Source organism: Schistocerca gregaria, chromosome 1 (assembly GCF_023897955.1).
Source record: "Schistocerca gregaria isolate iqSchGreg1 chromosome 1, iqSchGreg1.2, whole genome shotgun sequence".
Lineage (NCBI taxonomy): Eukaryota > Metazoa > Arthropoda > Insecta > Orthoptera > Acrididae > Schistocerca > Schistocerca gregaria.
In genome coordinates, this window is record NC_064920.1 from 383,886,790 (window position 1) to 383,913,459 (window position 26,670).

Consider the following 26,670-nt stretch of genomic DNA (forward strand, 5'->3'; position numbering starts at 1 on the left):
CTTGCCGGTCTAGGAATGGTAGAACGATGGGTTCGATGATGGTTTGGATGTACCGTGCACTGTTCAGTGTCCCCTCGACGATCACCAGAGGTGTACGGCCAGTGTAGGAGATCGCTCCCCACACCATGATGCCGGGTGTTGGCCCTGTGTGCCTTGGTTGTACGCAGTCCTGATTGTGGCGCTCACCTGCACGGCGCCAAACACGCATACGACCATCATTGGCACCAAGGCAGAAGCGACTCTCATCGCTGAAAACGACACATCTCCATTCGTCCCTCCATTCACACCTGTCGCGACACCACTGAAGGCGGGCTGCATGATGTTGGGGCGTGAGCGGAAGACGGCCTAACGGGGTGCGGGACCGTAGCCCAGCTTCATGGAGACGGCTGCGAATGGTCCTTGCCGATACCCCACGAGCAACAATGTCCCTAATTTGCTGGGAAGTGGCGGTGCGGTCCCCTACGGCACTGCGTAGGATCCTACGGTCTTGGCGTGCATCCGAGCGTCGCTGCGGTCCGGTCCCAGGTCGACGGGCACGTGCACCTTCCGCCGACCACTGGCGACAACATCGACGTACTGTGGAGACCTCACGCCCCACGTGTTGAGCAATTCGGCGGTACGTCCACCCGGCCTCCCGCATGCCCACTATACGCCCTCGCTCAAAGTCTGTCAACTGCACATACGGTTCACGTCCACGCTGTCGCGGCATGCTACCAGTGTTAAAGACTGCGATGGAGCACCGTATGCCACGGCAAACTGGCTGACACTGACGGTGGCGGTGCACAAATGCTGCGCAGCTAGCGCCATTCGACGGCCAACACCGCCGTTCCTGGTGTGTCCGCTGTGCCGTGCGTGTGATCATTGCTTGTACAGCCCTCTCGCAGTGTCCGGAGCAAGTATGGTGGGTCTGACACACCGGTGTCAATGTGTTCTTTTTTCCATTTCCAGGAGTGTATGATCCAAGTCCACATCAGCCCCTGAAAATGTCTTACAGTTTTAAATCTCTCACCATTATAAAACTGATCTGAAACCTTCCATTGTTCCCAGGCCTCCTCTACATATTCAACAACCTTTTGTGATTCTTAAACTGGGTGTTAGTGAAGATAAAATTATGCTTGGTGCAAAATTCTACCAGGTGGCTCTCTTCCATTCCTTTCCATCATTCCATGTACACCTACTATTTTTTCCTTATCTTCCATTTCCTACTATCAAATTCCAGCCTCCTCCTTCTTCTTCTTGGTGCCGTACACTTTTAGTGTATCGGCTGCTCACAGGCGGCGTTCCCTTGCTTCTTGACACAGTTCTTCGAAGTTGTTGATGGCAGTCAATGTCTTGATATTCTGTGACCATGATTGCTTCCTTCTACCTGGTGGGCACTTTCCTTCTATTATGCCTTCTAGAATTAATTGCAGAAGTTCATATTTCTTTCCTCTCATGTGTCCCAGGTACAAAGTTTTTCTTTTTTTCCAAATTGTCCCCATTAGTTCTTTATCCACTGCAGCACTGCTCGCTTTCTCAATCCATGGTATTTTTGTAATCGACACAAGAACCATATTTCTGTTGCTTCTAATCTCTTTACAGAAGCTGCTTTAACTGACCAAGTTTCCACTCCATAGAGTAGGACAGGGATAACATAGCATTGTACCACCCTTATTCTCAGATGGAGTGGCATGTCCGTGTATATCAGCACCTTCTGTGCATATTCCAACCACCCATCAAAATTAAATTTTCTTCTCTTAACTATTTAAATAATTTCTTCTACCTCATCACACATTCTTTGAAACTCCTCATGACTTGCGGCGCTAGCTGGCATGTAAACTTGAAGGTGTTGGCTTTGTGTCTATCATGGCTGTAACAACGCGCATACTATCCTGCTCATAGTAACTTACCTGTTTTCCTATTTTCTTTCAATATTAGACCTACTCCTGCATTATCACTATTAGATTTTGTGTTGATAAACCTATACTGACGTGACCAGAAGTGCTATTCTTCCTGCCACCACACATAACTAATTTCCACTGTATCTAATTTCAACCTATCCATTTCCTTTTTTAAATTCTCCTAATGTACCTACCCTTATGGGCTCTAACATTCCATTCACACGGGTTTCAAGAAAGAAGACAAACTTCACTTTCGACAGAGTATGCCACACAAGACAAAGTCCAACATGAAACAAGCAGAAATATTAATACACATAACAAAATCCAGCCTGGAAGTTTTTTTGACGACTAAGTGTCTCTGCGACCAATTACGCACATCTTTTGTGTGTTTATTGATAGCATAAAACTGGAGCTGCACAGATATACCACTGCTGCTGGGGAGCCATCTGTCTGTCTCAACCCCTCTAAATACTCCTGAATTCCCATCCATTTGCCCTAATAAGCAGTCATCTGCACTTAGTATAGCCAAAGACGCGAGGGATTGATTTATTTGTGAGTGGGGAGGAGGGGGTAGTGATTGTTACTATTTCAATAAAACTAACTTAATTTCAAATGTGTCAATAACCTGTTTATTATGACATCATAATTAAATAATTGTCCACTATTTCATAGTGCATCATTTGCACACTCAAGAAACACTTCTCAACAGCTGAAACAAGTGGTTATCAACTTACCAAATACTCGTCCTGGTGTACCGGAAACAACATGTTGACCATAATCTAACTTTCTTATGTCCTCGCCTAAATTAGTACCACCAATGCATGCATGACACTGGACATTCATGAAGTCGCCCAACGCCAAAATAACCTGCAAATATTAAATAACATAAGACTATTTTTTCAATGCAAGTCACTTAACACAATAGTTTAGAGCATAACTAAGCATTAATAATGTTATAAACTTGTATCCACATAAAATAAACAAACATAAACACAAATGGCAGACTACACAAATACTTTCTTTGTTTGCTGCCCTCAATATTCTCAACAATTTACCTTTTTAAATGTTTTAGATCATAGTCGACCTAGTTAATTAGTTATGCTCATTCCTTTTCTAATTTGCGTTACACTAAAAAACATTTTAACACTGTTAGCCTCAATATGCTTTAGGCCATGTTATTTGTTCCAACAGTATGTATCTGCCACATAAAGTAAATGTGAAAGCCCAGTCATAACAAGGATATGGTGCACCATAGCTAGATAAAGGATGACTTATGCACATAAAATTAAAGTTCTTTTCAAGAATACAACAATGAGCACACACACTGTGGCATAACAATTTTAGCCACACAGCGAAAATGTACATCTTATGGCAAATTTAGAAAAATAACAACTTTTTATTCTATAACTCCACAAAGTTGAGAAACAGCTCAAAGGATTGCTAGAACAGTGTAGAATGTTAATATAATATTTAAATCTGGAATGTCATTGACTGGAGTAGAATTGTCTTCAGTGACCAGTCCCACTTCAAATTGAGCTCCAAAGACCAGTAGAGACGGGTCTGAGACGACTCGGACAGCAGTGGCTTACCAAAATGACTCATCTGCCACATGGCCAGACAATTTGGAGTGATCATCTGGGGTTGTAATTTCTTTTCATAGCAGGAGCCCTTTGGTTGTTATCTGTGGCAACCTTGCAGCACAGAGGTACATCAATGATATTCCATGTACTGTCTCATTGCTCTTCATGACAAGGCATCCTGGTCGTACATTTCGACAAGATAATGTTCACCTGCACACAATATGATTTTCTACTCCTTGTCTTTGTGCTTACCAGTCACTACCTTGGCCAGCAAGGTCCACCAAATCTCGACACAACTCAGAATATTTGGAGAACTATGGGCAGGTCCACCCCCCCCCCCCCATCCAATCTCTCTCTCACTCACTCACTCCCTCTTTGTATGCCTCCTTCCTTTTTCCACACTTGATCTGTCTTCAAATTTTTATGGACCATCTTATCACTAAATCTGAGGGAGGTTCCCTTATTACCTGATAACAGATCATAACAACACAACTTATAAGCACACAGAGCAAAATATTTGTCAACCGCTTAGAAGAGCACACTGGTCACTTCGGAGTGCTGTAGATGCAAGTAGAACTAGTACCAGGACGTCATGTGACCGTTCACTGGTGATGTCACTCATGGCAGTGGGGACATGAAGATACCAAAAATGGCAGAAAGGAGACGACATGTTTGGACATGCGCATGACGACACCACAGAAAACACTGCCTGATTCATTCACATATCAATGCAGACTGTCCAAGTTGTCCACAAGGAATAGTTTTCCACTTGTGGCCACAAAACACAGTGGAAGGACAATGGTTATAAGAAATCCTCATCACCAGGCACCAGATACAAGCTATTCTTATCGATGACAACTGGTTTTAAAACAGACACGAAACATTGCTGTCACTGTAACCAGGTCCATTTCAATCAGTTTCTGAGCAAACATTACAAAGGAAACTGTTTGCAATAGACATTTAGAGTCTGGTATCTTGCCAAAGGCTGTTACCATGGCAGCGCAAACAATGCACACACAATAAACACCACAGAAAATCAACAGCTGCTAACACAATGAATGCACCAATGGCCCAATGAAGCATTTAAACCATAATGTGTGGAGTAACACAACTTGAGCCACTCACTTAAGTCACCAATAACATTAACCATGCTGTCCATTTCAACATTATCATTGCCCTTCCTTCTACAATTCCAGCATGAGCATGCTGCAGACAGTACCATGTTTCAAGACAACAACCACCATACTCATAGATGTGCATTAACAGATTCTCAGGCACCCTATAACATCTGGACTGACATTTTAAATCACCAAACCTTAATCCAAAAGAAAATGTCTGGGATCGTTCAAACAGTGGGTGAAACACAGCAATTAGCACTCTTGTAATTTGGTAATTCTATTGGCTTTTTGTCCAGTGCAGCTTTAACTGAATACTGTGTCTGAAGTAACAAGAAAATTTCAGTACAGAGCATCAGGGCTATAGTAGATGTCAAATATTTCTGTCTCACAGTCACGACTCTGAATGCTATGAGAAACACTGGACTACTTTGCCTAAGGTGACATATTATCAAAATTAATATTTTTCAATATGAAATATTTCATACTAAGATACCAATACACCTACAAACCATCAACTTTAACAAGATAGATGTAGTAGATTACCTTTTGTATCTGTGTTGCAAGTTCTCGTGTAGGTGATAGGCAGAGGACTTGGCTCTCTCGCACAGCTGTATCTAATGACTGAAGTATGGCAATGGAGAATGTAGCAGTTTTCCCAGTACCAGACTGTGCTTGTGCGATTACATCACGACCCTTCACTATCGGCTTGATAGCACGCTGCTGAATGGCTGATGGTTTTTCAAATCCTGTATACAACATACACCATCAGAATATTACTGACAAGAATGAAAAAGTTTAAATTAAAATCACAATATATTCTGCGAACTTCATGTTACTGCCTTATTTAATTTCATCTTGTATGCCATTTCAAATGATGAAACAAGACAATGTGATGCATTTCAGGAATGAAATGTAATTGACTATGTTTATCTTTTAGAAAACTAGTACTTACTTTCAAGATTTGTAACTGCTGATTGAAACATACCACAACGTACAACACTACTCCCAGGTTTCAGCAATCAGAGGCTGCTTCTTTCGCAACAGACAGATTGGTTGGGCAGCCATTCACGTTTTTTGGCTAATGTATTGGCTGGTTCATGTTTGTCTTTGTATATTTATAAAAAAAGTTTTCTTTTTGGTAGATTTGAAAAACTATTGTCAGTCATCTTAACTGGAAGTCATCAGTAGCCACATAAATTACTTCTGCATAGCACATTAATACTTGGCCAGAAAAAAACACCATGGTATATGCGAGATAGATGGTAAAAAACCACACATTCAAATAAAGATTATTTACCAGATACTCCATAAAAAGAGACCAGCAGTTTTAGAATGACTACAGCATCTATTCATAATGATACTGATCTTATGTGTAAAAATGTTTGTTGACCATGCTGTGAACCTAGACCACTGCCTTACGGCCATTGCTCTACTACAAAAACGTTTCGAGCACACCCCATTGGCTGCGTAAAAGCTTCTCTTGCTATGCACTCTTGCCTGTCCCAAGTAACAGATGCTCTTCCATAGTGATGCGAGACTAACACTTCCAAGGGAAATGATATGCCAAGGCTAGGTAGTTTTACAGACAACATATTATACACCTATTGCACAACATGTAAATGTGTAGCATTTGTACACATTGGAGGGGTATTTGAAAGGTCTGTTTAAGGCCCAAGTGGCACAAGCCCTAGAAACATCAAGGGATTTTTGTAAAAGTTGATGTAGTGTTAATCTGTTCTGTACAATATTTCCACCATAACTATTTTGCCTTGTAAAGTTTATTATATATTATATGTATTTATAGGTGTCTTGAAAAATTTCACTTGACTGATATGGTTGTATTAAACTACATTATGTAATCTTTGGTGATTGCAAGATGCATTTCTTTAAATGTACAGATATAGTTATTTTGCTGAAAAGAGACAGTAATAATAATAAAGACAAAAAAATTTATCTTTCAGACTTAATTACCAAAATGCACATGATAAAATTAATTTGTGCCAATTACATGGCCCGAATAAGTACACAGTATTACATAAAAAACAAACTGTTTTATCATTAATTCTTATATTGACAAGACAGTTCAACACATACATGTGTCACCCCAACAAGACAATCACATTGGGTAAAAGATTAAAAAACACAAAATCCCCAAGATTGGCAAAGTTTTGCAGAAGTTCAAAATATAGCACATACTTCAATGCGAGATGCTTTTAATGATTTCCACAACGAAACATTGTATCAGAATCTGGCAGAAAACCCAAAGAGATTCTGGTCATACACAAAGCACACCAGTGGCAAAATGCAATCAATACTTTCAATGCGCAATATCAACGGTGAAGTCACTGACGACAGTGCCACTAAAGCAGAGTTATTGAAAACAACTTCCCGAAACTCCTTCACCAAAGAAGACAAAGTAAATATTCCAAAATTCCAATCAAGAACAACTGCCAAGATGAGAAACATAGAAGTAGATATCCTCAGTCTAGCACAGCAGCTTAAATCACTAAAGGCAAGGCCTCCGGTCCAGATCTTATACCAGTCAGGTTCCTTCGAGAGTATATGCTGATACAATAGCTCCATACTTAGCTGTTATATGCAACCACTTGCTCACAGAAAGATCCGTACCTAACACTGGAAAATTGCTCAAGTTATACCAATACCAAAAAGAGAAATAGGAGTAATCCACTGAATTACAGGCCCATATCATTAACGTCAATTTGCAGTAGGGTTTTGGAACATATACTGTGTTCGAACATTATGAATTACCTCTAAGAAAACTATTTATTGACACATAGTCAGCATGGATTCAAAAAACATTGTTCTTGGGAAACACAACTAGCTCTTTCTACTTGTGAAGTAATGAGTGCTATCGACAGGGCATGTAAAATTGATTTCATATTTTTATATTTCCAGAAGGCTTCCAACACTGTTCCTCACAAGTGTCTTATAACCAAACCGTGTGCTTATGGAATATCAACACAGTTGGGCGACTTGATTCGTGATTTCCTGGTATAAAGGTCACAGTTCACACTAGTAGACAGAATGTCATCGAGTAAAACAGAAGTAATATCAGTTGTTCCTCAAGGAAGTGTTACAGGCCCTCTATTGTTCCTGATTTATATTAACGACATGATGCTGTCATTTACTGAGTTGTCAAGTCAGCAGATTACCAAAACAAACTGCAAAATGATTTATATAAGATATCTGTATGGTATGAAGAGTGGCAATTGACCCTGAATAAAGAGAAGTGTGAAGTTATTCACATGAGTACTAAAAGAAATCCGCTAAATTTTGATTACGCGAAACGTCACACAAATCTTAAGACTGCAAATTCAACTAACTACTTATGGATAACAATTACAAATAACCTAAACTGGAACGGTCATATAGATATGTTGTGGGTAGAGTAAACCAAAGACTACGATTCATTGACAGAACACTTAGAAGGTGCAAAAGGTCTACTAAAGAGACTGCTTACACCACGCTTGTCTGCCCTATTCTGGAGTATTGCAGTGTGGTGTGGGATCTGCATTGGATGAGACTGGCGGATGACATCGAAAATGTTCAGGAGGAGGACAGCTCGTTTAGTACTAATCACGAAAGAACGGAGATTGTGCCATGGACATGGTATGTGAATTGGAGTGGCAATCATTAAAACAAAGGCGTTTTTTGTTGTTAACAACATTCTCAAGAAATTTCAATCACCCGTTTTCTCCTCCAATTGCGAAAACATTCTTTTGGCACCCACCTACATAGGGAGATATGATCATCACAGTAAAATAAGAGAAATTGGGGATCACACAGAAAAATTTATGTGCTCATTTTTCCCGTGCGCTGTTCAAGAGTGGAATGGTAGAGGGACAGCTTGAACATGATTCACTGAAACTTCTGCTAGGCACTTTATTGTGAATAGCAGAGTAATCACGCAGATGTGAATATAGGGGGCTGACTTCTTCAAATATCTGAACAATCAATAATTTTGAAAACCATTGATGATCTGGACACAAACAATAGGGGTATCAAACTGGGAGAACACACCCTATCTGTAAATACATTTACAAATCAAAACCCATAACCCATTTCCTCAAACTAAAAGTATGACACTAGTACACTTTACTGAGATCTACAGTACAGAACACCTTAGAACACCAGAACATGGTCAAGTAGGGGCAACTCAAGTGACTAGAAATAACTGACAGAAAGGCTCTTGAGCCCCACCAAAGAAGATGGCGTATACAGAAGTAAGACACAACAAGGAATTTCATTAACATCAGGACCACATTAAAACAGCAATGCGGAAGGGGAGGCTAATCCTTTAGTCATATTGCAAGATGGTCAAGTGGAGACTTGTGGAAGAAACATAAGCATTGTCTCTGGAAGGAAGCAGTTGACGCAAAGTGGGGAATAGCAGTTAGGATAAATTGACCGCATTAATATTCGCAACAAATATCAGCACAAATTGCTTATCAAAACGAGATATTCTCCAGGCACTAACAATAGTAAAGGTGCATCTGAAAATTTGAGTGCAATGTGCTAATGGATGGAAAAATCTTCCACAGCACCAGGATGAGAAAGTACAGGACTTACAACAAAGCTCACCAGAATTAACAACTACATGGTCTGGTATAAGCTCCAGTGGGATAAACAAAACAATAAACCAACAGTAAATCCTTTTCGATCATTTCTTCATATTTTTTCATGTTCGAAGGATAGATATAAATCAATCGTATTATAAAATATATACAGCAGAATCAAACTTCATAATATTGTATGATACTGCCCCCCCTCCAAGATCTTGGTTGTTGTGACAAATGACTTTTAGTGTAGCTCAAGCTCTAGATTAAGTCTAAAGGTGATAATCAGGTTGTGAGTTGGTGAAGCCAACAAATTGAAAGCCAGATAAAGATAGGGTAACAGCTTAACCTGTACCAGTACCACAGTCCCACATTTACATCTGCACCATATTTAATGCTCTTTTCACCATAAAAATTAAGACTGGAGGTAAAGGTCAGATAACGCACGTCTTTGAAGAGTATGTTGATGCATAATATGTACATACATCATTTAAAGGGGGGGGGGGAGAAGAGAGAGAGAGAGAGAGAGAGAGAGAGAGAGAGAGAGAGAGAGAGAGAGAGAGAAGGGTGATCCATTCTTGTAACTTTCGCCAAAACTTTTGCTGTTCTGTGACTGCAGATTTAGGATTTAATCAAAAGAATATTACAATAGTTGAAACAGTATAGAATTTAAACTGCAATTTTCTACAGAAGAGGGCCACATCACCGCCACCACATACAGTAATGTAAATTGGGCAAAATGCACAGTCAACGAAGTCAACAAATGGATTTACGTTTCTATTTCAAGAAGGTACAATGTCTCGGAACAGCAAGAAACAGACCGGCTCTGAGTTCAGTTTGTCAAGAGGCTCTTTAGCTGCAAAAGTCAGTATGAGAAATTTCCTCAATCCTTAAACAGGCTGCAATTAATTATTTCTATTTCAACAATGATGAAATTGGTTTACCCAAACAAGAGGTTTCAATGGAACCAAACACTGACACCAGTCATCGTTTATTAGAGGAGGAGATTTTAGTTTAATGTCTTGTTGGCATTATACCACAAGCTTGGATTAGTGAAGAATGAAGAGAGAAATTGTCTGTGCTCTTTCAAAGGAATCATCCTTGGCATTTACCTGAAGCGATTTAGGGAAATCATTGAAAAACCTAAATCATAATGGTCGGAGACAGGTTCTATCCTCCCGGATGTGAGTCCAGTGTGCTAACGACTGTAGCACCTCACCTGGTCAGTTTATTAGAGCAATGGAGACATCTACAGTTATGGTAGGTCATATTTTAAAAGAAATGATGCTCACTTACATCATTGTTAATCATAAAATGAATAACGAATTTGGAATAAAAGTGTGACTTTTCTGTATGTAGCCTAATTGATTCTGGTGTGGTCTTGTAAATGAAAATCTATGTTCCTAACATAAAGCACTTTAAATACTATTCGGTTCCAGCTGTTGGTAACATGAAGGTTACTACAAGGCTAACGTTTGAAAACATAATTTATGGTAACGTTTCTGGTAAATTCAGGTGTGCTGAAACGATTATTATACGGAAAAGAGAACGAAATGGCTGGAATTTTAAAGGGTACAACAAAATATATATTTACCTTATAGGCTAAATAATCAACAACAAACACTACGAAATCAATTTGTCGAATCTGAGCGATCTGGACAGCAAAACTACCTTACCAAACAGGATTTATTTTTATTAACTATTTCTTGTTCCAATAGATTAACTCTGCTACATACGTTCAGCTTTACTAATAAACACACACATTTGGATATGTTGCCCAACAAATAACAACGCACAAACGGTTGAAACTGTGTCATTCTTTACAAAAATGAAACACTTACCGTATGCATAAATACCGCGTAGCAGTTCTTCTCGCAAGCCCATGCTATCAAACGTTGGAATAACTTCGACATCTTCGCTAGTCTCAAATTCAACATTTGATAAATCTTCAGTCTGCACAACACGTCTTATACGCAGGTCCTCCATTTTGCTCGTAGAAAGGGTTGACTTAGGAATGAGCGGTACTGGACCAAGTATGGCTGCTGGGCGTGAATTAAATAAGGAACAGTGGTATGTGGAATGAACCAAAAAGTGTTGACGAGGAGGTGAGTGAAATATTTGTGCGCTTCGGCGTTAGGTTACTTGCCTTATCGTTGAAGGATGTAAAGTTATACATTTATATGATGTGCCCTAGTTAGTTCTTTCGTATACCGACAGATATCGTGTTTAGATATGGTACGAAAACAATAAACAGAACGATTTTCATTCATTCGCAGCAGGTGGAGGAATGAACATGGAGTAAAGAAGAAACATTACTACATACCAGACGATGGAGCTGTGCTTCGTAGCAGCCCGACGTCGGGGCAGCTATTATTCTGTTTATTTAAGGCCGAAGTGATTACCGTAATGTAGTGGAATAAAAGAGATGCGAGTGCAAGAAAATTCATTTGCATCATGTGCCAAAATGACCGAGGAAAGAAGCGTGAATGGAGGTCCAGATATTCCCAGTGGCAGCAAAAGAGGATATTCAGCCGGAGATATCGACGGAACCCAAAGTCCCAATTCTTCAACCAGCGAAGCTGATAAATCTTGCGGTATCGCAGGTGGTAGACTGAAATTTTTTAAGGGTAATTCCAAATTATTTTGCTTCTCTCCAGACTATTTGGCAAACCGTGTTTTATATTTTAGTTTTATATTTATAAATGATAGTAATGCTTTAAATATATGGAAACATCATATTGAAGCCTGTGTACTGATACACAACTGTGACAACACACCATTCATAACAGTGACAGCGCAGTTAATACTGCAAGTAACCAGCACAGCACTATCCTGTGCATTTTGACGTCTATGATTCGTTACTTGCTTCTTAAGCTGATCGTGGATGTTTCTGCATGAACGGTCAACCTTTGTCAGTGAGGGAAATCACATACACTTTTTTTTCTTTTTTTTAACAGTATCAGGTTAGCTTTCTTTGTGAAGCAATGTTTCTGTATTGTGACAGATTCGTTGTTAATAATCCTGTAGTGTTCTATCTGGTTATTTTTCACCATGCAGTGTCACCAGGGGAGCATATTATTGCCCGAGCCTGGATTATCCAAATAAGTAATCAGCAGTCACCACGCACCCATTGCTTTCCCTTTCTGTCATATTTAGCTCTTATACAACACACAGTTTTATTAGTTGGTATTGTTAGGTATTCCTCAGATACATTTGTTTTTTTTTTTATGCCGCCTTGCAAGACAATTTAGAAAAACAAAAACATGTATGGTTATATACTTTCTGAACGCTGTTTATTTGCTTCATGACAGGAAACATATTGTTGTTGTCCTAACAGCATATTTGAGATTTGGTGTGCAGCATATGTTGGCTGCCAGTTTACCATACATATTATTATCCTTGTTGCAGTCTAAATAATCATCTGACAGTTGTCCAGTAATTATTTAGACCTAAAATCTCCACACAGGACATTAATTCGGGAATGGATTGGAAAATATTGGTGTGAAAAATGTGTAGAATTTTTTTAAATTGTATTTGAAATTTTGCAAGCATCATGTACCTTAGCTCTCAATTTTCACTTTTTACCTATTTCTGCTCGCATCATTCACAATTCAAAAAGAGGATGTTTTAGATCTAAGAGTTAGTGCTGCTTAATAACAAAAGATTAGCAACAACTTTGTTGCCAAGTACGTCTGTATGTTGAGTGAAATATCTGTGTGATGTTTTTCTGATAGTGGTAAATGAAAGTTAAGTGCCTTTCATTAAAGCCACACTTCTATTAATGGTGTATTATTTAGAAACAGTTCACCACTCAACTCTGTCATATATTCCTCCAGTCTTTTCATGCACGTGGTTGTTCCCTTTATTATGCTTGGCAAGATGTGTGCTCAAATCCTAGAGAATCTAGATTTGTTCTTTTGCAATTCATTTTTCCAGTCGGTAAGGACTTTGAATTGTTATGATCTATATCCTAATTATGAGTTCAGCATTTAGGATAAGTTTTTATGTATCTTGTTTTGAAATCATCCTTGTTCCTATAACTTACAGAGTTTGTCTTGGTCAGCTCTAATCCAGACTGAATGTTGTCAGATCAAAAATTCTTGAGGAACAGCTAGCCTTTATTTCTTATTGCAATTCAGTTTAAACATGTTTATCACGCAGCAAATAAAACATTTAATCGGCATTATTCTGAGATCCAATCATGGTCCTCTCTGCAATACAGCGACTTGGTAAATTTTCCATAGAATAATGTGTAATGGTTCAAACAGTGTATTCTGTTTTTAATTGAGTATGTTACTGGTTAGTCCAAGACTTGGTAAAGAAGCCTTACTGAAGTAGGGCTCATATTGCAATGTGCATAAAGAAATGTTAGAATGACTTCATACTTTATTGCAGATGGTAAATTCATATTGGAATTATCACACCGAACTGAAGGAGATCGAACGTCATGGGTTCCAGTGCCCAAAAAAACATACTGGCCCCCTCCTGCAACTACTGCTACTAGTACTGGTACTCCACGCCAGGAGAGCTCAACCTCACTTAGTGGTATGTTATTAGTTGTGTATGTTCACAGAAAGTATTTTAAAATCTGGAAGAGTAGTGTTTAACAGTTGAGTGTACTACTTGTTGGACATCTGCTCTTGGAATGCTCTTCTTAGTGTGGTACTGGAAAACATTGCATTTCCAAAACATAACTTCGCCCTACTAGCAAGAAATTTATTTAAAAAAATAATTTTAAAAGTAGATATAGAGAGAGGTACATATTTTAGTCACCAGGCAATGTTGAAGAATTTACAACAAGAGGAGCTTTAGGTATGCAACTAAGCGGTTGAATGTGCGGAGCACAGTTTATGATACTGTCATAGTATTGCACAGACTGTTGTTATCCACAAGCTTTACTACAGTATCACAAACTATTGATTAAATCATTATTTGTTTCTGCTTGTATGACAGAAGTGGTATGTTTGATTCTCATGTGGATAATTTGTAGGTGCCTGTTAACAAATCTCAACTGGCACTCTGTCCCTGCACCACCAACTACTATTTATATGGTTCAGGCATTGATAAGTGATTACTTATGAGTTTCATAAATATATTTATTATTTACTAGTCATATGGCATACATTATAAGTTTTTGAGTCTCAAGAATAGCTATACGTATACTATGGTTACTAAACTACTACAAGTTGGCATTTCTACACATCTCTCCAGTATAATATAACACAAATGGCAACAGCTATAGACGAATATAAAGCTGTTTTATCTTCTTTATCATTTTAAATATAACTAGTGTTTTAAAAATATGCACACTATCTGTGTAAATACTATAAGATTGGTTATGTGCAAACTAATATCTTATGAGAAAACCTGGGGTCATGTAGCCTGTTTGACTGCAGAACAATTTTGTTATTGCAAATAAACTATGCAGCTGTTGCTGCAGTGGAGACTTGGTATATTAATACTGCTTTAAAACCTCATTCAAAATTATACAGTTCATTTTTTTCCTTCCATTCCTTCTGCTAAGTGTCGGTGGAAGGTTGGGAGATTGTATCATAGCGTAAATTTTGTTATTACTGTTCAGTTAAAGACATGCCCATTTTTCTGAGCCTTTACTTTAAATTATTGAAAACTCGTGAACCCGGAAATGTTTCGCGATTGCTAAATATGTGTGGGTATCGGATATATGTCCTGATTTCCTTCTCCTCCCCCCCCCCCCCCCCCCCTCCTTCTCTCTCTCTCTCCATCTTCTCTTCCCTCCTTTCTGTGTCCATCTCCTCCTCTCTTTTCTCTATGTCCATTTCCTCCCCTCCTCCCTTGCTGCCCATCTCCTCTTCACACCTTCTTGATGACCTTGAGCCTTGTTTATTGTTATAGCCAACAAAAACTTAAAATGGGTTAATCAGTTGGGGTCACCGGTTTACAGGGTATTAGTACTGATTTCTCCTGTTACTGAATCTGTGAGGATAGTAGTTTCAGTAGCAGTATTTCACACAATTAAATCTCCAAATGGGTAGGATTACAAACTTTAACACAATATAGATTATGTAGCAGTACTCTAATCATAGGGTGATGAGACATACATATGACTTTCGTGTTTTCTTTTAAAATGGAATGTGACGAGGAGAACAAAAAACACATAATTGTATACACAATTTTTGTTTAAATTATATATATTTAAAGAGGAAGAGTATATATGGGAGAAACAATTGAATTTAAATGCCTTCCTAATGTGGTTAGAATTTGCTGTCGGGGAGAAAATTAAGCTGAACCTTTTCACAGCACTGCATTTTTTTCCGCTCACATTTGGCTTTAACAGTAAACCGGTACATTTTTGTTTAAAAAAAAGTATACAGATTTTGTCCGTCCAAGTGCCATGTAAAAATTAAAAGTTAGTCAGTCAAGAACTTCCCAAGATTTTTGTTATATGCGGTATAATTTTGTGCATATGAATGTTTATCAGAAAATCAGGTAAACGTGTGTGTGTGTGTGTGTGTGTGTGTGTGTGTGTGTGTGTGTGTGTGTGTGTGTGTGGTTTTTTTTTAAATTAATTATACATTATATATATATATTTTTTAAATATATAGCATATATCCATCCAAATGTTTATTTGAATCTCATGTAAAAAATTGCAAGTAAATTGGTCAAGCCCTTTTCGAGATTTTTTTGTTATGTCAAACAACAGCTTGTCTTTGTAAAGCAGTATAGATTTAGTCTAAAATAGTTGTCATTAATTCTTCATTTTCTTCCTTTGCAATCAATGGTATTCTCATAAACAGCTCACTCACCATGTTTGAGTAACTTCTCTACATTTAAATATTTTTTAGTGCCTTGAAGTACTAAAAGTACAAAGTTAAAACGCGAGAGAAGAGCGGCCAGCTTGACCGTGCGAGCACGCTTCTCATTCGACCAAAATTTCTGTTCTGTTACACACTACTGACTTTGCTACCTGTGAACTCCTTACTCGCCATTCCTATGATTCCCATAAGAGATTGGATATGTTTGGGCACATTGTGCATCTTCTGTGAAAGAAAGGATTTGTGGTCGTATATGTAGGGTGATTATTATTAACATGTAAAAAGGTGCAAGTGATGTAGATGACACTGAGCCAAATAATTTAACACAAGACAAATTTGGGCTGCAAATATCAGGAAATACCTCAAAAGTGGGTGACATATGTTGAGGGTGTGACATCACAACTTGCAACATGCAGTGATGGATCCTATTGGCCTGTTGTACTTGGACATCCCAATCCAGGGCAGGTATTTACATTTGTGTAACTCCAGGCCTATGTGTGTAACTCCAGGCCTATGTTTTTGACTTAAAGCTTGTGGAGCTCATGATTTGAGTCTTGTGTCTGGCAGGGCACCTCTTTTTTGGTATTGCGTTAAACAGATATTTGTTAACACTGAGATAAGATTTGTTATAACATGTACCAGTCTTGCAGCCTCCACTGATTAAAAGAAAAAGTACAGCAAAAATCTGCATCACGAGTAAATAAGTATAAGTTTCCAAATTGCATCGCTACCAATAAATGACCTAAAAGTTTTTTTTTTCTAAATAAAGTATGTAAACAAAAAAAATGGACAAAAGGAAAGGAACAAAAAATAAGAAAAACTTTTCCTTGATTACAGTGAGGACAATAGTTTTGTAACCTCTATATTTGCAACAGATAACATTTACAAAATGTGTTTAGAAACAAGTAGCCTAGCAGAGCTATATGTAGCATCGCTCCTACTGGCAAGGGTAGGATTGACAAGCCCAATCACTGCATGTGGGGCAAGATACATTATCTAGTGACAGCACACATTTGACATTTGTGGTGACAGCACACATTTGACATTTGTGATCCACTTTAGGTTTATTTCCTGATATTTGCGGCCCCATGTGTCTTATATTAAATTACTTGTTTCAGTGTCATCTATATCACTTAAAGGGTTTTTAAATGTTAATAAGAATCATTTGGTCCTGATACGTCACACTGAGTCCTGTTCAGCAGTATTCTGCTGTTCTGTTACTCCAAACATCCTGCTCCCCGTAGCATCCTCATTCATAGCAGGTCATTACATATCTGACTAGATAGTACAGTTCAATGCAGTCCTACTTTCTGAAAATATGGATGGGTACAGGTACAGGGACTCTTTAACTTCTGCACCAGTTCAGTGCAGTAATGTGTTCATTGTAAATAAGTATTGTAGTATATTAAAAACAAAGATTCCAAGACTTACCAAGCGGGAAAGCGCCGGTAGACAGGCACAATAAATAAAACACACAAACACACACACAGAATTTCTAGCTTTCGCAACCGACGGTTGCTTCTTCAGGAAAGAGAGAAGGAGAGGGAAAGACGAAAGAATGTGGGTTTTAAGGGAGAGGGTAAGGAGTCATTCCAATCCCGCATGATTACGTCTTTTTTTTTAGCCCATCTGCTATGTTTTGGTTCAATCCCAGTGATAGTGGTAAAGCCTCCAACACACCCCTGAAGGGGTCCAATATGCCCAAAATGGATGACTGTCGTTTGAGTAGAAAATTGACCATGTGGTACAGACCTTGGTAATGAGCATAAATCTTTTTTAGTCTTTTCCTTCAGGTGTAAGGACTTATCATCATCATCATCATCATCATCATCATCATCATCATCATCACCACCACCACCATCTACTTGGCATACTGTTGCCCCATTCGCTCCTGTCAATCCAGAGCCTTCATATTTGATTTCTGCTCTTGGCTCCATACTATCTATAAAGTCTTCGTGAAATTCCACACAAATTCTCCATTTTTTTCCCCACCCTGCACTTCACTATCTTAAATAGTGATGACATTTCTTCATCCACACACTACATCATTTGGTGACAGGCCAATACTCTTGTGAATCTTTGAATTGTAGGCTGCAAATAGTGGAACCGTGTAAGCCAGTTACTCTTGATATTGCCAATTGTTGGGTGAACCTGTCCCTTTCATTCATTTGCATTTGGGTGCAACACACTTGTTCTTAATTCATGAATTCATAACAAACAACGGAGTTGCTTCAGTAATTTCACATGAAGCTAGTACTTAGGTCCCCGTGTAGCAGCCAACTTTAAAACCAATTATTGACTGTTGCTCGTATGCCGCAGTGCCATGTTTTGATTTTGAGGAGCTATCACTTCTAAGTAGTGTGAAAAGTTGCCTATTATCATTAACACACAGCAATTTCCTACTGATGGTTACCCGAAAGGACCTAAGATGTCCAAACCAATCATCTCAAATAACTTATCCGATAATCTCTGCAACAGAGTATGCTGATGACTTGACTTTGCTCATTGCGTAATGGTACACAGTCCTTCACATATTAGTCCATGTCCTACTTAGGTGTTTGCCACAAACATTGTTTGGCTAGATGCTCTTTTGTTGTTCTATCATCCTCAAGGAATGCTAGTAGATGATGTCTATGCAGCAGGTACTGCAGCTTGACATCAGAACTTCGTTTGCTACATAACATTCAGTCGTGCACGACAAATTGTTGTTGCATTGCAAGTGGCTTATCGCCTAAGAATTTTATGTCTTATATAACCATACACCTATTAAGGTATTGACAATCGCAACAAAAACGATACTCCTTTGTCCCATTCATACTCTTCTTTGGAAGGATCACCACTACTGCTCCCACCTCAATACTATTAGTTAATAAACACTTCCATTACTTGTTGCAGATGTTGTATTATTGTCTAAAGTTTACAATACACAGGTAGTTCATTCCAGTTGGGGTTTTGTGCTGTGTCACTGGAGTCTCTGGTAATGTCTCGTAGGATTAAATAGATCCACACATTCTAACAATAACGGTTCCATTACTATCCTTTCTGCACCTTCCAAGAGTGCCACCGTCTCCAATTATGCAGCTAAACTAGCCGCTTGCTAAAGCTTACTGTCTGAATTTTCTCTGTCCTAATCATATTCATACAAAATTCCCAAATTAGTGACCATTAGCCCCCTGGACAAATCTATGTCCATGGTCCAAAGTTATCTATTCTGAGAGGCAGTACCTGCTCATCATTCAGTTCCTATATACATAAAATACTCCTGTGAAAGAAACACCTTGTTGTATTACTAACTCTTCTTCTCCGTTTAGTGTCTCTACTACTCTCAATACATTTACCAGAAAATTGGTTCCTACGCTCACTAACAGTAATTTCCTCTTCCTCTTGCGGAATTCAGTCTCGTGAGTTTATTCCAAGGGATTGTAAATATAGCTTAAGTGGCTCACTCTATATCTGGGGCATGTCTTGTGGCAGTTTGGTGTTCTCAGCTATAGCACACAAATCATACAGTGTACCACCTATGGTGTTCTCAGCTATAGCACACAAATCATACAGTGTACCACCTAGCTCTATTATATGCTGTTCTAAATTGACTGTAGTGTGATGTCAAAGCAAGAAACATAATCTGTAATCCTAGGATTGTGGAATAACCATTGCCTATATGAGGCAAAATTTCCATGCAGACTGAAATTTTTTGCACCAATCCAGAACTCAATTCCACTGAACCCAAAAAATTCACATTGTTTCCACCCATGCCATTTAACCTACATGATGGTGGACCCAGTGTTCTTATCCCCAGCAAACACATGTCCAATAACAACTTATGTTTCTTCCCATCCACTAAGCCGCATAAGTAAAGTTCTACCACTGCACACACTGTAGGAGTGCCATGCTGTGGGTCTAGAGCCCTTGTTGCCATTTAACGTGAGTTACTATTCACAGCTCATGACCATGTATCATGTCCTTTGTTAGGATTTTGCCTGTAGTCGTGTTCCAGATGTCCTGTCCACCCACATTTCATACATTATGGCTCACTGCATACCTGTCATACGTGACTCATTTGCCAACAACTGTAACACTTGGTAACAAATTCTTTTCTATCCTGACTGTGGGTCACCACGTCTCTCTCTTCCAATACCAAGGCAGATGCAGAGTCAAAAATGCCCACTCAATAACACCATTCTTTATGAAACACATGTTCCATCCAAGAGGTTGATGTCTATGTCCTGAAACCAGGCAATGACTGTGGACACTGCAGCAGCGTAACACAGTCTATAGTGAGAGTGGCCTTTCTGATGTAAAGTTGGAGAAGCTTGGCGGCCTGTGCGTGAGTGGCGTTAGCATTCAGCCTAGTTGGCACATTTTCCCCACCACCACATCACACCACTCTCTCTCAGCGCAAGGAGGGAAAAACTATGATTGTGCCCCTTTTAAATAGACTTGGTTTAATATTTCACTTTTCTCAACAACATCGATCAAAAACAAAACAAATTTTCAGTGTTACTGAATTATTTTTGTTGCACTGAAGACATGTAATTTATATGTGGTACAAACTGTCAGCATACAGACAATCACAGATAATGTCACATGTTTTTACACTCAGATTGCCATGTAATCACAACGTATTTAGTTTGGTAAATGAAAAAACATCTTTAACACACAAATGTTGATTGGAAATATTGTAGAACTTTTATGACCTTATTATGGAGACATGAAACTACCTGAGGAACTCAATGCGGAATACCTTGTTGTATCTTTCAGCGGACAGTGTGCAGTCAAGTCTATTTAAAATGTGACATCTCCAATCAATTCCGGATGTTAAAATTTTCATTCCTGCACTCCTTTTTTATTCATAAATTCAACAATAGCAAGTTTTAAATCGAAAAAATGTTGCAGGCATGCCGTTTGACTTAACCAACATACTTTGCAGTAATATATGTTGTTGTTGTTGTTGTTGTTTTTGTTGTGATCTTCAGTCCTGAGACTGGTTTGATGCAGCTCTCCATGCTACTCTATCCTGTGCAAGCTTCTTCATCTCCCAGTACCTACTGCAGCCTACATCCTTCTGAATCTGCTTAGTGTATTCATCTCTTGGTCTCCCTCTTCGATTTTTACCCTCCACGCTGCCCTCCAATACTAAATTGGTGATCCCTCGATGTCTCAGAACGTGTCCTACCAACCAATCCCTTCTAGTCAAGCTGTGCCACAGCTCCTCTTCTCCCCAATCCTAGTCAATATCTCCTCATACCTGCCCAATTAAGGGATCTGACATTCCACACTCCTATCCGTAGAACGCCAGTTTTCTTTCTCTTGATAACGACAAAGAGTCCATATTCTTTGTTTGGTTTCATTAAAAAATGTTATAGCTGACACCTTGCATGTGCCTTCAGAAATATTGCTATTCATACCTCCAGTTTTTTCATGTGCTCCATGCCTACAAATTTAGCGCAAAGTGGTTTTGATGTACAGGACAACAAATCCCATTTGTCGATTGTTTGTTTCTGCTCTTTCATTGCGTAGTAAATCTTTAAATTCTTTCTGCATGGTGCTGTAATGTCGTTTGATACCAAATTTGGAGTACCTGTCACTTATGCAAAGGCATAATATGTATCAAGAATTCTCATACCTATTTTCTGTCATTCCCATTCATTTTTAAAGGCTTGGTACAATAAATTGCTAGACTGTTTTTTGTGCAAACAGCCATTGGACCTGTGAATGTCCTTCATAGCCCTGTATTTTACACAGGCCGCCTCGAGACAAACTTACAGTTTGTAATTGTAATACTTATCTTATTGTGTTGAACTTTTAAAGTAAGACTATGCTTCTTCATGAGTAGATTATGGCAGCATTTTAAATTGTTAAATTCAGTCAGTAATCATGCAAAAATGTGGAAAATAGAATTTTTGTTACCCTTATAGTGCAACTGGTACCAGGTGCCAGAATAGCATTTTAGTAATATAGAGTCTCTGTTATCTCAGTTTTCACTTGATAGCTTTCCACCACAAATCATTGTGGATCCATTTAAAATTCCTGAGCCAGGTCAGACAGCACTATGTTTATCCTATGTAGCTGTCCTTCAACACTTTCAGGAAGATAGGACGAATCTGTATCTTTCATCATTGCTATGCCAGTTCACGATAAATCTTTAAAATGTTCTTGTTTTAATTTATTTAAATTTTTATTGTGCATTTGCACTTGGCTTTTTAATAGTCCACGTCATTCTGTCTTAGCTTTATTTTATTTTTCATGTCTATTATGCATCCGCCCTGTTGTTTCTAAATGTCTAACTTTACTTCCTTTAGTAATATGAATCAGGATAGATTGCTACTCACTACATACAGGAGGGATTGTGTAGCACTCTAGAGTACCTTTTACATTTGGCACTCATCATCTCTGGGCACTGTGGTGACTAGAGATCTCAGCTTGGTAAAGCAGTAGGGGTACAGAAGAATTGTGGTGTGGGAAAGGGGAGGAACAGCAGGATACAGGGAGGGGAAGATGCTCTATTGTTGCCTGTGGAAGTTTGCAGGGATGTGGCAGGGTCTGGTTAGTGTCCTCTTAGGTGCAGCATCAGCAGAGATGTTTGGGGAGGGGAGAGGAGAGAAGCAGAAAGGGAAAGGGCTATACAGGTTGTAGATGATGTGTGTGAGACTGGAGTGGGAGCAGGGAATAGGACAGAGACAGGTAGAGGACAGGGACAGGTGAAGGTTGAGGCCAGGGAGGTTATGTCAGTATTACCATGCCCTTCTTTCTTTAAATCTTAGTGACATCATTATATACATAAGCTTCATTTAAATCATTAGTGATCTGATTTATACTTTGTTTCACTAAGAGTTTCAAATGAGAGTCTTGATCTGTGAGTGCGATACATCCACACATTATTAGCATTTGCTTTGTCTTTTAAGTCTTCAGAGCACCCTGCAACATTATCTTCTAAAATTTCAATAACTCCCTTAGTTTCCTGATAATTCTTTAGTCTGTTTTTAGGTTTCCTGTCAGTTTTTCATTATTAGCCTTTAATAAATATTTTATATTCCTTGTCAGTATTTTGTTGTTATCTTTTATGGTCTTTTTATTACCATTTAGAGCAACTTGTAACATTTATTTAATAAAGTGCTTATATCTTCTGGCTTCACCTTTGGATTCAAATACTGAATTAAAACAGTTTAATTTCAACTATTTCCACTCGCATTACATGTTGATTATTATTAGCTGCTGTTTACTTAATCCTTGCAGTACTAATTCTCATGTTTTTATAGCCCATTCAGATTAGTTTCAAACAGCAGGTCCTGTTCATGACTCACCATTCACAAAGTCAGTTGAACATCTCATTGTTTTGCATGGTCCCCAACTGCTGTCTGTGTGCTATCTTGCCCTTACTCCTGTTTCCATGTTGTTGAACACATTTCCTGCATGTTGTAAATTTCAGTGAATTCAACCCACACACTTCAAAACACTCTGGTGATAGCTGCAGAATCACTCCATTGCTCTTCCACATCCCGCCACACATCCCCATGTTAATCAGATCTCCCTCTTCTTCTTCTTTCTTCTTCTTGTGGTTTTGGTATTTTTGTTCCCTGTTGTTTGTCTCTGGATACCTTATTTTGTCCTGTCTTTTTCACAAAAAATCTGATATGCCATAAAGCTGTATGACCATGTATGTGCATAACATGAACGTCATATTTTGCAGATTATACTGTTTTACTGAAGGTTCTTGTGGATGAAAAATTTTGTTGTAAATATACAGAAACTAGGACAGCTGTTCTAAAAAAAAAGATTCAGTTCTAGTATATCACTTTTTCTTTCTTTTTAATAAGCTTTGCAGTTTGGCAATAAGCTTTTCAAGTAGGTTTTCTGTACTGGAGTGTGAACACATTTTATCAGCCGTGATCTTGTATAACTTTTATATATAATATAAAACTGTGTACCACAGACACTTTAAACAGTAAAAAAAAAAAAAAACTCTCCTCCATCCTGTAAGTTGTTAGATAGCAACTGCAACTGTTAGCGTGTTACAGGATAGTTGCGCAGTAACGTAGAGATTGCTGAAGAAAAATTGTGTAGGAAAAATGTTTCTTTTCAAAAAGGAATAATACTGTTTTCTTTCATTACATATTTGATGCACTATAACCTACTACATTATGAATGAACTGTACATAGTCATTTTGAATGGAAGCACTCAAAGAATTTCGCACCATCAGCATACTGTTGGGTTAGGGATTAGAGGTGGCAGCATATAATTCCTCATTATCTTGTGCCCCGGTGGCCTTAGCTAAATTTTAAGCTTCCTTTGTGCTTGTTAAGATATGAGGTTCTGAAACATTCTTAGTGGCATCAATCTGCAGGATTGAACACGGGACTCCGCAGTCCCCCTTCGTCTTTTCGATGGGTGCAGATATAGGGTTTCACCCACATTGCTTTCACTCATACCTCATTCACTTAAATATACACTGAATTTTTACTTGACAAGGCCTGTGGTAATTCTAGCCCAAGTGGCTGCACTGTCTTGTATTTCAGAAAATGCTATATCTGTATGATCTAGAATCATGAAAAATGAAGCACAGCCACAAGCTTCATGTGTTCGACAATGTAGAGAGCGGGAAGTTAATATAAGAATAAAAACAAGACATCTGCAAATTACATCTCTCTGGTAGTACAATTATATGCCATTTGACATCCACTGCTGGGCCCAGGTCTCCAGTAGAGTTTTCCATACATTACAGCCTTTGACAAAACCTATCCCTGTTTTCTAATATAGTGTGTCCACCAATCTTTATGTTGTCATCTCGGTTGTGTGTTCTCACTTTGAATCTGCCAAGGATTACCTTGCTCAATTTACCATACATTCTACTGGCTAAATGTCCAGTGCAGCAACATTTCCTTTTTCATTATGGTCATAATTATGCCTCCCACTCTGGTCTGCTACCGAGATCTATTTGTTTGATTTTGTCTCTCCCCAAGTAATACCTAACATACATCTTTCCGTTACTGATAAACCCTCAATTTTTAATGATTTTTGCATTAAAAATTCATTCCTCACTGCAATAACTCAAAACTGGTAACACACTCTGACTGTGAATTTTCCATTTAATGTACATGGGAAGCTTGGTCTTGAAAGTTCTGTTCAGTGTACCAAAAGCACTCCAGACAATTTTTACTGCTCTGGTTATTTATTTTGTTACCAGTCCTGTTAGCAGTAAATTACACCTTTTGCTTACTATTATGGCATGTACCTTTGTCAGTTGTGACCATGATACTAGTTCACCAGTATATGAAAGATGAACCACTGTTTACTTGTAATTTTGTGTGGCATTACTGTGTTATTGGACTCCTCAATCAACAAATAATATATCGTCCATGATGAGCATATTTAAAATACCACTCACACTCACAGTTTAGGCCTTACGCGTGTGCTGATTAGCCAACTGCTGTCTACAAGGCAGTACGAGGAGCCATCTATGATTTTGGAACATGTGATCAGCTTTTAGCTAGTTCCTCCAGCAGTGGCGTAGCGTGTTTGGAAAGGTTGGGGAGACTCTGCAGTTATTGTAGGGAGAAAAAATAGTACAATAAACAATAATTTAAACAAATGAAACAAAACACATCAAATAAAAAACTACTACTGTTACTACTACTACCACCACTACCACCGCCACAAATAATAATAATAATAATAATAATAATAACTAAATTGTTCAAGAAACAGATGACAAATCTGTGGAACTCAAGCAGCAAGAGAAGAAGCACTTACATTTTCTTGTACGCAAGTGCAATGCGGCTGTCTTTTCTTTCCACGAATAAGTCTATAACTCGGTCTACAAAGATCTGATCACTGTATAGCTCTCCAAGTAGTGACTTTTCTATTGCTAACATGTTCAAACACGACAGCCGGATGTTAGACATTGAATTCCTTAAATAATTCTTCACTCGTTTAAGAGTACTCATGCTTCGTTCACAGCTTGCTGTAGTTGCGGGTAGGGTCAAACCCAAATGCAGGAACTTCGTTGTTTCTTCATAAACGGAATGTAAATCATTGTTGACAATTTTCTTTAAAGAGGATTCTTGGAGATAAGTGTTTTTTTCTCGTCAATGTATATGTTACACAGTTCATTTTCAACTTATTCTTGTTTGAAAGAAGGGTACTGTTCTAATAATTGAAGCACTTCCAACTTTGGGAATTCTTTTTGATACGCCGGGAAACACTTTTCGTTCCCAAGTTCAACAAACTGAATTTGGGGAAAGTCTTGAAATGTTCTTTCTATCAGAACAATTTGCAAATCCAGTATCTCTGAGTGATGTCTTTTGACTGTCACAGAATAAGTTGCCATTCAAACACAAGCTGCATTTAATGCATTCATCAACAAAAGTTTCCGTTCTTAACTTCATAAGTTTCTCAAAACCGTTCTTATTTCATCGTGGCAAACAGTTATACTGACAGATTTTGACTGAATAACATTAAAGAGATGACCAACACAAACAAAGCACCCTCGGAGAAGCAAAGCAAGTAGACAAATGTAGGATCATCCATCTGTCGTTTCATTCCCAAAGCACAGCTCAAAGATTCTGGGTTCTTCTGAGAGTTTGTATCATCAAATATTTATATAAAAACACTATATAGTCCTTAGAAATGACCAGATGTTGAAACTGCCCTGGAACGGAAGTTCCTGCGAGTGCTGCTTGCATGTGGCAATTTAAATCCTGTCTCAGCAATACAGTTCGTT

The 26,670-nt window shown here is 38.5% G+C and overlaps 2 protein-coding genes across 4 annotated transcripts in view; one reads left to right on the forward strand and one right to left on the reverse strand.

Annotated features, from left to right (window-relative positions):
- Nucleotides 1–11,141, reverse strand: part of LOC126348533 (eukaryotic initiation factor 4A-III) — a 45,847-nt gene extending 34,706 nt beyond the window's left edge. Inside the window, exons 1-3 of the mRNA XM_050002361.1 lie at nucleotides 10,997–11,141; nucleotides 5,122–5,324; nucleotides 2,615–2,747 (exon numbers count right to left, since the gene is read on the reverse strand). Of these exons, the coding sequence (XP_049858318.1) occupies nucleotides 2,615–2,747; nucleotides 5,122–5,324; nucleotides 10,997–11,141 (481 nt within the window). The remainder of the gene's footprint in view (nucleotides 1–2,614; nucleotides 2,748–5,121; nucleotides 5,325–10,996) is intronic.
- Nucleotides 11,142–11,431: 290 nt separating this feature from the next.
- LOC126348507 (protein hairless) overlaps nucleotides 11,432–26,670 on the forward strand; it is an 83,987-nt gene continuing 68,748 nt past the window's right edge. For 2 of the 3 annotated variants that reach the window (XR_007565174.1, XR_007565173.1), the window contains exons 1-2: nucleotides 11,581–11,782; nucleotides 13,551–13,700. Coding sequence is in view for 1 of the 3 variants with exons in the window: in XM_050002360.1 (XP_049858317.1) it covers nucleotides 11,581–11,782; nucleotides 13,551–13,700 (352 nt within the window). In the remaining 2 variants the exon portion in view is untranslated. Of the gene's footprint in view, nucleotides 11,783–13,550; nucleotides 13,701–26,670 lie in introns of all 3 variants that reach the window. The other variant, XM_050002360.1, reaches the window with a different exon arrangement.